This window comes from Diceros bicornis, chromosome 18 (genome assembly GCF_020826845.1).
Source record: "Diceros bicornis minor isolate mBicDic1 chromosome 18, mDicBic1.mat.cur, whole genome shotgun sequence".
In the NCBI taxonomy this organism is placed as follows: domain Eukaryota; kingdom Metazoa; phylum Chordata; class Mammalia; order Perissodactyla; family Rhinocerotidae; genus Diceros; species Diceros bicornis.
Window position 1 is genome coordinate 27992627 of NC_080757.1, and position 14381 is coordinate 28007007.

The 14381-nt window shown below is 37.1% G+C and overlaps 1 protein-coding gene across 7 annotated transcripts in view; it reads right to left on the reverse strand.

Moving 5' to 3' along the window:
* RPS6KB1 (ribosomal protein S6 kinase B1) overlaps window positions 1-14381 on the reverse strand; it is a 53135-nt gene that overhangs the window by 26396 nt on the left and 12358 nt on the right. For 6 of the 7 annotated variants that reach the window (XM_058560500.1, XM_058560501.1, XM_058560497.1 and 3 more), the window contains exons 4-7: window positions 14028-14096; window positions 4463-4610; window positions 2128-2185; window positions 576-676 (exon numbers count right to left, since the gene is read on the reverse strand). In XM_058560500.1, the coding sequence (XP_058416483.1) occupies window positions 576-676; window positions 2128-2185; window positions 4463-4610; window positions 14028-14096 (376 nt within the window). Of the gene's footprint in view, window positions 1-575; window positions 677-1256; window positions 1495-2127; window positions 2186-4462; window positions 4611-14027; window positions 14097-14381 lie in introns of those variants that run through there. The other variant, XM_058560503.1, reaches the window with a different exon arrangement.

Here is a 14381-nt window from a genome sequence, read left to right on the forward strand (position 1 = left end):
AATCAAGGCTCACTTTGCTGTACCTATAGCTGTATAGAATATCCGTCTGATTTTTATGTTTGTCACAAACAAACAGCAAGAATAAACTGATGCCTACTAAATATTTTATTTCCAAGGCTACATCAAATATTTTCGTTCAATTCTAATCCTTTCCTTTTTTACAGCATTAATAAAATTTATCATAAAAAGTACTGCTTCTAATATTTATGTATTTTCATCATTAAAGAAAATTTAGTTTATAAACTTAAGATTCACTTTAGTGAAATTAGTGTTTGGACTGGCTTTTGGCTCACCACGTTTTATGTAAGGATTTCAAAAGAATGACAAGCTATGAAGAGTAATGATTAAACCAAAAAAGGCAGTTGAGTGGCCAGTTATCCTCAACTCCCTCTAATCTCATCAACCATAAGTACCTAAATACTTAAATCTCAGCAAGTATCATGATGCCATAAATTCTGAGGGAGAAATGTATAATAATAAACACATGAATATGGGTTTTTGAAAATGACCATGACCTGTGTGGGAGGATTTTAAGATGATTATTTACTATAGAATTGTTTACAGTTTATCTCCACCTTGGTGATTAAGCATGATATTCTCCGGCTTCAGGTCTCTGTAGATGATCCCCTTTTGATGTAAATGCCCCAAAGCCATGGAGATTTCTGCCAAGTAAAAGCTGGAAACAAAAGTGATTTAATAAAATTAAAGAGTAATCTACTCAAAGCAGTTTATGTATGGAGCAAAATTCCTTGAAAGAAACAGACATGCACCAAAGACCAAATTCATGGGAGTGGGGAGGCTATGGGGGAAAGAGATGGCACAGGATGCTGCCAAAAGGCATGGAGACATTTCTTTCACTTATTTAGTGAAACTATATAATGTTTTATTTCATCATTAGAACATATTGCTAAAATTGCAAAGAAGTCCAGAATATGCCAAACTGTCACTGGTCATGTTTTGTTCTGTCGTGTAGGACGTGGGCCAATAGTCATTCAGATCAAAGCAAATTTCTCCCACCCACTCCCAATTTTAAAATCCCATAGGAAATAGGAACTTTGTCATTCTCAAAAATCAACAGTGTTAGTTTCAAAAGCTACCTTATAACCTGACCCTTAGAAACCCACTATCCCTTACTTAATATAGTTGCATATTTATATACAGCTCATGCCCACAGTATCTGCCCTCCCTCTTGCCAGCCAGCCCACAACTATAAACTGTGTGACACTCAAATTTATCTACCTCAAAAGAATAAAGGGCTGAGTCAACCCTGTCTGGATTCGAAAAGCACAAGGCACTGCAATACTGGCTGCATAACAATGTTGCAATCCTGCAGGGATTACTCCAGGATGGAGAGGGTGTGTCCTAGAGGACTGAGGCAGTTTCACAGCCAGCACCACCACAAACACAGCCTCCAACACAGCTCAGAGAGCCTCCTCCAAAAAAGGGCACTTCATCCCTAAGGCTCTTAAATGCAGCTTCTGTGTTAGAAAAGGCCTGAAATTAAACAATGGAATGCAGTTTGGTAATTAAGGTAGAAAAAACATTTAAGTGTTTTCTATTCAATTAATGTGTCAGATAAACTGATTTATTGTTACCCAATACTGTCATCTCACAAAAGGATGTGTATATTTTTAATTTGAAGTAGATGCCATCTTAAGAAATAGGAGGGTAGATCCCATCCTGGCCATAGAATCAATCCACAGATGATGTGTGCAGGTTTATCACCTCCCTACGACAGCACCTTGGGAACTGGAAAGTCTAAAAAAAAGAGGAGATGATTTCTGATACTTTCCATTGTTCCACACATAAAGTTTCAGTGGAAAACCACACTCACCCATAGCCAAGGCAGACAGCTTACCAATTCAAGGAAAGAAAGCCCCAATGAGAATGGTTCTGTTAGGAACTGGCGTGAACAGCGTTCCACCCAAGGCCTGGGGGCAAAGGAATGATGTGACCTCCAATAACTGCCCAGTCCCAAAGCTGCTTCTCCCCCTTGAAGTCCTGAGTGACTGACTGGCTCCAGAATAATTTATTGAATCATTTGGCTGCCCACAATGGGAATAGGGCTTTGCTTTTAATTATGTAAATTATTACCTGAATCCATGCAAACACAAAAATTTCACTTACCAGGCTGTGTCTTCCATAAATATTCCCTCTCTTTCTAACTGCATAAATAATTCCCCTCCTGTAAAGAAAAGAAAAAGACATTAGAAATAAAACAATCTTTATTTGTAACCCATTTCTAATGCGGGTTTGTGCCTTCCTATAACCATAATTAAAAGACATCAGCCCCTTAAAAATAAAAAACAGATCCTAAAAATTATAGGTTTAAAACTAAGTCCTCAGGATTCTATTTGTAGTAGTGCTCTTATTCTTATGTAAAATATATGAGTTTTGGAATTCCAGGTTTTACATCTCTCAACTTCAAATATTTATAGATTCCAGACCTGAAGTGAAAAAAATTTTTGATTAAGCTTCTCTAACATTTTACCCATAAGTAGAAAAATGTTAGTATATAATTAAACCACCCTTGCAAATTAGCGAATGTCCATATTCCATGTTTTCATAATTTTATTTATTTATTTATTTTTTCCCCCAAAGCCCCAGTAGATAGTTGTATTCTAGCTGCACATCCTTCTAGTTGCTGTATATGGGACGCGGCCTCAGCATGGCTGGAGAAGCGCTGCATCGGTGCGCGCCTGGGATCCAAACCCGGGCCGCCAGCAGCGGAGCGCGCGCACTTAACCACTAAGCCACGGGGCCGGCCCATATTTTCCATATTTTCAGAACTCTTAAACTGGATGAAGCTGGCAACGGTCTTAGAAGATGCATGGCATGATTTGAGTATCAAAATAAATAATGATAATAAAGTTATATCCCACTGAATAATCTTAGAATCCATGAGTCTACAATAATGTAGATCAATGAATAGATAAATACATTTTAAAATGGGGGAAAAGAAAAAGTTCTTCATTACCGTAGAATGCCAAATAATAAATGAAAGAGGCATGATGGAATAAGAAAAATCACTTGGCAACCATCATAATTGTCTCAGGCAAGAATCAATGGATACTAAAACTGTATGTGAAAGTTTGATGACACGAGATACTTTGAGATTATTTAAATATCTCCTCAAGATACTTATAAACGGAAAACTTCAGCAGGGAAAAAACTGGCAGACAGCACCTTATACTTGTGATCAAAGTTAACACCGACAGTAATGAGATAAAGATATAACTATCCTGTACCTCCTGATCCAACACACAGAGAAGGACACAATGTCACTCCGATGGTCCTCCCAAAAACGCATAACCTGAATCTAATCCTGAGGAAATATCAGATAAGCCCAAATTAACATTCTACAAATAACTGGTCTGTACTCTCCAAAAATGTCAAGGTCATGAAAGACAAAGAAAGACTGAGGAACTGTTCCAGATTAAAGGAAACTAAGGAGAGATATTATTGTTTCAATGTTAACTTCCTATTTTTGATAATTTTAGTAGAGTTATGTAAGATGCTGTCAGTGATTTTAGAAAATATACACTGAAATATTGAGAGGTAAAGAGAAATGTCTGCAACACTTTTATAAAACAGTTCAGAAAAAAATTACATATATATGTATACATGTCTGTATATACACATATATACACAGATACATATATACACATATACATAGAGAGGGAAAGAAAGAGAAGGAAGAAATAAAACATTTATGGTAAAATGATAACAGGGGATTTAGGTGAAGGGTATGTGGGAATTCTTTGAACTATCCTTGCAACTTTTTTGTGTAAATCTGAAATTATGTCAAAATAAAGTTACAAGAAAAAAATAGCAACGGTCACAAAAAAGTTACAAAATTCTGCAGCGTTCTGTTCCATGTTACAGGCTATTGTAAAACTGTTTTTCAGAAAACTCAAGTGTGTTCGCTGGAAATAGATACCTGTGATCTAGAAATGAGATGGGGAGCAACAAGTTCCTAAGAGGTGGTAAACCCTAGAGAGTATGATTTGCAATGTAAACTACATAATCTACCAATAAGGCTACATTTTACTCTTCTGTTTAAAGATGCAATTCCGAAAATAAACAATACTCTCAGTAAGTTTTCCTTTTCATTTTAGAAAGAAATACTTTAATGGTTTATTTATAGTATCTTACCCAAGTGCAGTCAATTTGATGGCTCTGTAGCAATAAGGTGTTCATTATTTTACTAAGTAATTGATTATAAAGGGATTAAGGGAAAATTTTACAGATGGGGGAAAAAAACTTAACCTTTAAAGTTTCCTTCATGTTTGTCTGCAAAAAAAAACATTTGGTCACATCTGAATTCCTTATGTCAATGTATTTATCAATTTTAAGAACTATTTGATCACATTGGGAAAAAGCATTTTTCCATTAGAAAATAATGTTTTGACCCAGTTTCTGGAGCAAATGCAAATAAATTCACCCAACTGTGTGTACTGACCGCTGAGATACTCAAGGATGAGGTAGAGTTTTCCACCAGTCTGAAAGGCATAAATTAAATCCACAATGAAGGGATGCTTTACTTCCTCCAGAATATTCCGTTCTGCTTTTGTATGAGCTGTATCTTTAGCATTTCTTACTATCATTGCCTAAAGGAAAAAGAGATGATCTATAAGAACAAAATAGTAGACATTTTTATTCTACAGTTAACTGGAAAATCTATTTTGTGCTTTTCTTGCCAATATTAAACTATTAATCATAGTTCCCAAGCGAGTTTGAGATGGGGTAATGGAAGACATTCACTTCTCATATACGTCTGCATTGTCTGGATTTTTTGCAGTGAACATGTGAATAAAAACGTAAAGATTTTTTTTAATGTAAACAGATCAAATTTATTCATACATTATTAACTGCTGAATGTCTGTTATGCTCCAGGCTCTGTAACAAGAAAGCAGAACTAACAGGAGTCTCTAGCCCATAGGAGGCCAAAGTCTCAGGGAAGAGATAAGTCAATGAAGGTAAGCACAAGGTGCTATATGGGTGAACAGGGGAACTGCATCTGACCTGGCAAGAAGTCTTCCTGGAGGTGGTGATACCGAAGCTGTATCATGAAAAGTTATTAAGATGAAATATGGAGGGTAAAAAAAGGCATTCCAGTGCAAAAAAGGCTTGACAGAAGAGGACATGTCTAGAGACTCCCTAAGTAGTTCAGTATGGTTAGGAGTGGTTAGAGATGAGGCTGGTGATGTAGGTGGAGACCAGGAAATGGAAGGCCTGTGCATCTAGGCAAAGGTGTTTAAATCTTATCTTAGGGGCCGAGAAGAAATGTTGAGGTAAGGGAAATGAGTAACTCTTGGCTTTAAGAAAGACAGTTCTAGTGGCAGTGCAGAGTTTTAGGGATGAAATGAGACCAGTTAGGAGGCTAGTACAGTAAACTAAGCAAGAAGTAAGACGTGTAACTAAGAAAATGAAGGTGGAAAGAAAAAAAGAAAGGGAAAAGGTCCATTATTAGCACTTGCTAATAAGAGAAGAAATGATGATACCACAGTTTCTGCTTAAGTAATAGGGAAGATAATGATGTCATTCAATAACAGGGAATGGAAGCAAAGAAAAAAGTTTGGGAAAATGATGCATTGTTTTAGACATGTTAAATCTAAGTTCTAGGACTAAGTTCTGGTACACCTCCAGTAACATGAAAAAGCATATACACAAGGTTATTAGTTGCAATATTATTTATAAAAGTGAAACATCAGAAACAACCTAAATGCCCATGCATAGGATACTGGCTGAAAACCTATGGCCTGTCTATGCAATGTGTAAAAAAGCTATAAAAAGAATGAGGAACATCTCTATGAAAGCAAGACACAAAAGAGAGTATATGGCACAGCAGTATACAGAGTATGCTACTTTTTGTGTAATAAAGGGGAAGTAAGAATATATACATATCTGCTTATATATGCAATAATGAACACAACTAGGATAAACCAAAAGCTAAGAACAGTGGAGAGGTGGGAGAGGGAATGGGACTTTTGAGTCTATCTTTCTGAATAAAACCTCAATGGCTTTATCATTCATTTTTTTCCTTACCTAAATATTATTATTGTGACTATAAAATGGAGATTTTGAATTCTGAACCATGTTAATATTTTATACATTCCAAAAATAAAATTAAATCAACAAGAATGGGGAGGAAAATCAAATTGAATACAACAGAAAAACAGAAATGTAATTGAATATTACATTGATAATTTTACCACAGAAGGAGAAAAAAGATATTTAAATAACTTGATACTGCACATTCTTAGTGGCATATATGTAAGCATAACAAAAATTGCAAAGAAATCTTAAACCACACTCAGTAGGTTTGTAGCTGCTAGTAGTATTGGTATTATCCTCAAACTATTACATATAGATTGTACAACTGAGCAAATGAGTAAATTTGTTGATGATGTTACCTGGCTTCCCACTGTGGAAAAACAAAGATGCAAATATGGACTGAGGGAAGAAGAACCCTATGGAATTAGACTGGAATTAGGGGTATCAGTATGAAGCCATGATTTAAAAGAAAAACTTCCTAGCTCTGTCCACTGAAAGAGGACAGTTTAGTAGCTGGCACCCAGATCTTGGTTTCTCTACCCAAAGAAACCAGCGTTCCCTGGAGAAATGGATGGTTCTAGGCCAGGGTCAAGGAAAGTGCAAGGTAAACCTGGAGCACTCTACTGTACCAGAAAGTAAGGAATTACTCAAAAACTGACAGGAATATGCTAAAAGGACATAGAAGCCATCTCACTAGAGCTCTCTCTAGCAAAATTTGGGACAATTTGAGGACCAAAATGAATCAAGAAAGAAATGAATAACACATTGAAAAAAAAGTCCATAGTGACTTTTAAGAAATTAAATTAAAAAAAATAAGTATGAAAAGCTCTTCTTTACAGAAGAATGACAACTAATATAGAAAAAAGATGATAAAAATAGAAAAGTCTCCATTTTATAATCACCATAGTAATATTTGATTTGTATAAGAAAGAATGGATGATAAAACTATTGGGTAAAAGATTATTAGGACAGAATATTCACATAGTATCTATCATTCCACAGATACTTATTAATTACAAAGGGAAAAAGGTATCTGTACAATGGAAAGTCTGGAAGACACCACCTTAACCAAGTTATCAAACTCAATCTCGCCAAATAATGGGACAGACTGACACACTGTGCTTCCTGAGCCCATGCACTGAGGACACAATACTTCTGCAAAACGTATTTAACCTAAATTTAAAATTTACATGTTTTCAGGAGGAAACAATGAAACACATCCAAATTGAGAGATACTCTGCAAAACAACTGGCCTGGACTCTTCAAAAAACGTCAATGTCAAGAAAGACATGGGGCCGGCTCCGTGACTTGGTGGTTAAGTGCACGCGCTCTGATGCTGGCGGCCTGGGTTCGGATCCCGGGTGCGCCCCGAGGCACCACTTCTCCGTCCAACCCGAGGCCGAGTCCCACGTACAGCAACTAGAAGGATGTGAACCTATGACATGCAACTATCTACTGGGGCTTTGGGGGGAAAAAAATGAATAAATAAAAAAAAAAAAAACCTAAAAAAAAAAAAAAAGACAGACAAAAAAAGGGTGGGAAATGGCTCCCAAGTAAAGGAAACTAGAGACAGGGCAACTCAATGCAATGTGTGATCCTTGATTAAATCCTGGATGTTAAAAACAAAACAAAATAGCTTAAATATACTACTGACACAATTGGAGAAGTCTGAGAATGGACAATGTACTAGAAAACAGTATTGTATATCAATGTTAAATTTCTCAAGTTGATAATTATACTGTGGTTATGTATGAAAATGCCCTTATTCTTAAGAGATACATACTAATGAATTTAAGGGCGAAGTGCCATGATGTCTACAACTAACTTTCAAATTGTACAGCAAAAAAATAAAAAATTTTAATATACATACATTTATATATAGAGAGGCAGGATGGAGAGAGGGAGGGGTAGACAGAAAATATGGCGAAGTTAACAATTGGTGATCACTGAACTAGTCTTGCAAATCTTTGGAAAGTTTGAAAAATTTCAGAGATATTATATTTTAACTGCTCAGGAGGTTTAAATTTTTTAAATAAGTAATTTTGAGAGAGTCTGAGAAGCAAGGGACTAAGAGATAAGATAAAAAATTAGTAAAGTAGAATCACCGAAGTCACAGGAACAGAGTTTCAAAATGCTGTGGTCGATAGCTTCAATGCAACAGAGAGGCAAGTTAAGGATGAATTAAGTAAAGACCATTGGATTCAGCAATTAGGAGACTGGGGACAATTAGCGGACAAGATTTTCACTGAAATAGTAGAGTCATTAAGTCAAAATATAGTAAGTGAAAAAAAGAATAAAACATGGCTTCTCAAGAAATTCAGCTATGAAAGGCAAAGAGGGTGGAAGCTACAGGGAAACCTCAAGTGAAGGATTTGTTTTGATAAATATGGCAAAGACATGAATATATTTAAATAAAGAAAGAAGTAAGGGGCTGGTCCCATGGCGTAGTGGTTAATTTTGGTGTGCTCCACTTCAGCAGCCTGGGTCCGTGGGTTTGGATCCCAGGTGTGGAGCTACACCATTTGTCAGCCATGCTGTGGGAGTGACCCACATACACAATAGAGGAAGACGGGAACAGATGTTAGCTCAAGGCTAAGCTTCCTCAAGCAAAAAAAGAAGAGGATTGGCAATGGATGTTAGCTCAGGGCAAATCTTCCTCAGGGAAAAAAAAAAAGAAAGAAAGAGGGGCCGGCCCAGTGGCACAAGTGGTTAAGTGTGCACGCTCTGCTCCGGCGGCCCAGTGTTCGCAGGTTCGGATCCCAGGCGTGCACCGATGCACCGCTTGTCAAGCCATGCTGTGGCGGCGTCCCATATAAAGTGGAGGAAGATGGGCATGGATGTTAGCCCAGGGCCAGTCTTGCTCAGCAAAAAAATAAGGGGAGGATTGGCAGATGTTAGCACAGGGCTGATCCCCTCACAAAAAAAAAAAAAGAAAGAAAGAAATTTGGAAAAAGAGAAAGAAGTGACAGAGAAAAGACCCTAAACAACCAGAAAGGGACAGGATCCAAAACATAAAGAGAGGGCTTAGCCTTGGAAAAAAGGAGGAACATATCTCCCACTAAGACTGGAGAGAAGGAAGTGAAGATAGGTGAAAATGAAGATTAATATGGTATTGGGGGTAGGGATTAGAACAGGAAGTCAAAGGGAATCACATGTGACAGCCTCAAACAGAAAGAGAGGTAGTCTGCTAAAAGGAGTAGAGGGATTGATAGCAAAGGCTCTAACAGTTGTAGAGAATGGAAGGAGTTGTCTAGGGACATGTTGAAAAATGACTGGTAAACACTGAGGGTCCGAATGAGTTGGGGACTATTAAATTGCCCAGCAGCAATCTACAAGTTTGTGTGATTTCTGCCAGTAATGCTTAGTAGCTGAGATACAGATAAAGTAGCATTAACAACTAAATTGATTAACATTAAGACTTTCCTGAACATAAGGTCAATGGAGCTAGCAAGTGACTAAAATGCCAGATCATGTTGATTAGGCTGGATTCAGAATAAAGTGAAATAAGAACAGGGCTAAGAACTTTATAAAAAAACAGAAAGATCAAAGAAATAAAGGGCTTAGGGCCAAAGACCAGGCATTGTGGGAATAAAGAAGTGAGAAAGTTATTGTTCATGTATAGTCCAATATTTCAGAGGTGGAGGATACAGCCATGGGGGCTGGTGAAGTGGAATGGAGGTGAGGGCTGATGGAGTCGAGATTATCAAGGAATTAGAAGGCTAGGCTATTGATTATTTAATACAATTTAATACCCAGGATGACAAGACTTGGGAGTGGGGAAAAAAGATTGATAAAAGGTGAGAGAGTGGTACAGGCTTAAACCTCAAAGTAGAAAGGGTTTTGACACAGGTAGAAGAGTAATTTTAAGAATAAGTTTGTCAGTTCTTCCCCTGAATATACAGTAACCAGAGTGAGAAGCAGAGACTATATTTGTTTCAAATGCTAAATCCTAGTATCTAGCATAATGCCTGGCACATTGCAGGTTTTCACCTGGTTCAACAAAAGAAAGAATGAAAGAAGTATGACCAATTTGTGAGCCACAAGCCTTTGGCCAAAGGCTCTAAATTTTATAGTGTGGGCTGAACTAATGCCAGGGGCAGTAATAGTATTTTGCTTCCAGAGTACATTTTTGTTGCAACCGGTAGGGTAGAGAGATAGGTGCTGGAAATAGTCTTTACTCAACATTCCACCAGGAGCAAACACCCAAATGGGACCATTCCTGTAAGGAGTAAACAATCCCAGGAGAACTGATAAATCCAGATAGACTGTCCAGATGCAGACAACTCATTTAAGATAAGGGGGCACCTGGTTCTATGGATTTCATCTTCAAGGCTAAAAAGAGGTTTATTCTTACCACACACTCAGGTCAAGAGGGTTATCACTCTCTGCTCCCAGAAAAATAAAATCAGAAGGAAGAAACTCAAAGGGAGCATACAGTCATCTTACCTAGGGATTTAAAAATTAAAACCCTGGACTTAACCCTAGCAACTTCTTCACCTTCATAATTTTTTACTGTGAGCTTATTTTCAGGGACCGCAAGGAAAAGAATGAGGCAGTATCTGATTCTCTAGACAGGCTTGGAGAAAGAAAAACCCTGAGAGTGGGAAGGAGTGGTAACTAAGCAAAAGGAGAGGCAAGCAAGCTAGATCTTAGATGCCTGGGCCAAAAAGGAGGCCTGACATTTGGCAGTAATTAAGTATATGGACTTCCCAATACACCATGCCCACTCATCATCAGTGAAAAAAACAACACCCTCTTCTTTCCACTGAAGATAACTGTGCCAGAAATGTACTTTACTCAGGATTTAACTATGACTAATTATGGTCAGCCCTGATTATCAGGCATGAGTAAGCAACATATCAAAAGGAATGGATTACTCTAAAAATCTCAACCAGTACTTCTTTCAACATTTCTAGAACAAGCATTATATTGTCTCCAATTCTACACGTAACATATTTTGCAAACAAAAAATCATTAATCTCAAATGATTCTAATGGGAAAGTCACATAGCAGATTAATCCTGACTTATTGATGCAGAAATTGGTATTTAGAATACCTAAATTGCTTCTTTAAGACAATCACCAATAAAGCTGTGGTCATAGTATTTGTTCCTCAGCTTTTAAATTAAGAAGTCATTTATACTGCTTAAGTGAAAATCAGGAAGAAGGTACGGACCAAAGTATTACAAACCCTATAATTTTTTTAAAAAATCATTTTGATTATCTTTTATTATAGTTTTCTACTGAGACTTGCTTTAAGATAGTGGGATCTTTTTTTTTTTTTTTTAAGTTTTATTTATTTATTTATTTATGTTTTTGTGAGGAAGATCAGCCCTGAGGTAACATCCATGCTAATCCTCCTCTTTTTGCTGAGGAAGACCGGCTCTGAGCTAACATCTATTGCCAATCCTCCTCCTTTTTTTCCCCGCCAAAGCCCCAGTAGATAGTTGTATGTCATAGTTGCACATCCTTCTAGTTGGTGTATGTGGGACGCAGCCTCAGCATGGCCGGAGAAGCGGTGCGTTGGTGCGCGCCCAGGATCCGAACCCGGGCCGCCAGCAGCGGAGTGCGCGCACTTAACCACTAAGCCACGGGGCTGGCCCTAGTGGGATCTTTTAAGATCGAAACTAAAAGAACAAGAAACCAAACACACATAATTCCTCTTCAATAAAACTAGGAAACACATGTAACTCTAGCCCTCAAAAGGTGAAGACAGAGCAGGGATAAAACAATGGTACGTGACTTAGTAGAGTGGGGTATGATTAAACCTAAATGCCTGCAAAGAGGAATAACTCAAAAGAAGTTGATTCCATCTATAGAACTCTAGCAGGGTTCAAAAATTAGAGGCAAAAATAAAAAAAAAGAAAGGAAAAAAATTAGAGTCATTAGGGACTGCAGAAGGCAGAGGACTAAAAACAGGGAGATTATCTGAAAATCTGTATACGGAACAAGATAGACCAACAAGGTTCCCAACCCCACACTAACTAGCCAGGGAACTACTGCCTGGAGAGGGCACTCTTCAGAAAAAAAACAAGTGAAGAATCAGATACAGTCTGCATGTTGGAAGGTGAGATCTCCATCTCCTCTCTGTCAACCAGCTCCAGAATTCTTTTTCTAAGCAAAAGAATAGAGGATCTTTCTCAACATTAACTGATCCATACTAGAAAAAAGACCTACAGACACCGATATCTGGAAGTTCTCAGTCAACTGCCAGCTAACCACATGATTGCCCTACAGGGAAGCCTACACACACAGAACTGCTATTCAGCTTTTCAGAGTTCCACTCTTAAATATAAACAATCAATGAAGGACACTAAACATCTAAAGATGGCCTCTGAGATGGAAGAAAGAGACTAAATCAAAGTCAAAGAAAATAGGAACTTCGAAAAGAGACACAGTGCATGGAACAAAAGAATATTTAAAAGAATTATAATTAAAACCCCCAGAGAGATAAGAGACGATACTGTACTCATAAAATACGTTGCTTTAAAAAGAAAAAACAACAGAAAGAGCTCTGGGAAACCACAAATGGGACAGCTAAAAAAAAAAAAACAGCAAAAGGATTAGGAAATATATTTCTAGAAAAATTTCAGAAAGTAAATAAAAAGACAAAGAAATGGACAAATAGAAAAGATAAGAAAAATAGATGATCAGTCCAGGAGGTCCAACATCTAACTACAATTCCAAGAAGAGAAAACAGTAGAGGGGGAAATTATCAGAGATCACACAAGAAAATTTCCTAGAGCTGAAGGACTGAAAGTTTTAAGATTGAAAGTGTAAAAATAAATAAAATAGTAAGAATTAAAGCAAGACACATGACCGTAAAAATTTAGAACATCAGAAATAAAAAGAAAATCTTAAATATCTTCAAAGAAAAACAGATCTATAACAGATTGGGAATCAGAATGGCAAGGGACTTGTCAACAGAAACACTCAAAGCTAGATGAAAATGGAGCAAAATCCTGAGTGAATTTTCAATTTCAAAACCACACTCAAACAATCAAACAAGTATAAGGGCATAATAAGGAAATTTTCAAAAATACAGTATTTCCAAAAAAATTTACCTTCATGCACCCTTTCTCAGGAAGCCATTAGTAGATGGTCACCAAAACAAGACAGCAAGGGTATACACTGAGAAAAAGGAAGATATGGGATCCAAGAAATAAAGGATCCAACAATGAAGGAACCAAGAGGATTCCAAAGATTATGGTAAAGGGAATGTTCTGCAATGACAGCTATGCCCAGAGAGTTGCCAGTACAGATGGAAACAGGGGGATAGAAGGTTCCTATGGGATGTTTCTAGGAAAATAAATGGAACTCACATATTATCTAATAAGCGTGACCACACAACATAGGCCTGAAAGGTGTTTTACAGAGTTGTTGGAAGGTGTGGGGAGATAATAATAGATTCAAAAAAAATGAAGCAAAATGAGAGGATGGGGAGAAGGAAAGAAGTAGTAAAAGAGTAAAATACAAAGTCAATACATAATTCTAAAACTGCTGAATTAAGTGAGAGCAGAATATGCTTATTACTTAGAAATATGGAGACCAGAACAAAGAGCTAGAAGAGTTACCTCTGAGGAGAATTGAAAGAGCTCTCCTTTGCACCTTCACCAAGCAGAAATAGAACAGGAATAACAATAATGAAACAAATCTCACATTCTAAGAGAACTTATTTTAGGCTGAAATGTGGATTTTTATAGCAATTAAGAATATAGTTTGGGTTACAGAAGCAGACAATAGATTGGTGGTTACCAGAGGGGAAGAGGGTAGGGAGAGAGAGAAAAAGGTAAAGGGGGTCAATTATATGGTGACAGATGGAAATTACACTTTTGGTGGTAAGCATGCTGTAGTATATACAGATGTTGAATTATAATGTACACCTGAAACCCATATAATGTTACCTCAATTAAAAAAAAAAATGAAGAAGAATATAGTTTGGGGGAGAAACAGAAGGGGGGAAAGAATCACCTTTTTAAGCACTTTCATAGCAAATATTTTCCCAGTATTTGCTCCTGTTACTTTTCGTACTTGAAAAACCTGGATGAAAAACAAAAGTATTTGTTTGTTATTAAAAGCTAAACTATACTAGTCACATTCCCTTAATTCCTGTTTATAAGAAACAAATGATACAGTAGTTTATATTCTCATAAAAACTTAGTACCACAAAGGACTGTGTGCAAAAATGATGATCTAAAAGAGCAGACTCTATTAAAGATTTAGCAGTAAAAACTACTACATAACATGGGACTTTCCTGTTTGGTCTGCTGACATCTGGTGGCAAAGTTGGGCAATGACTGTCTAACGATGAGTACTCCGTGTTAC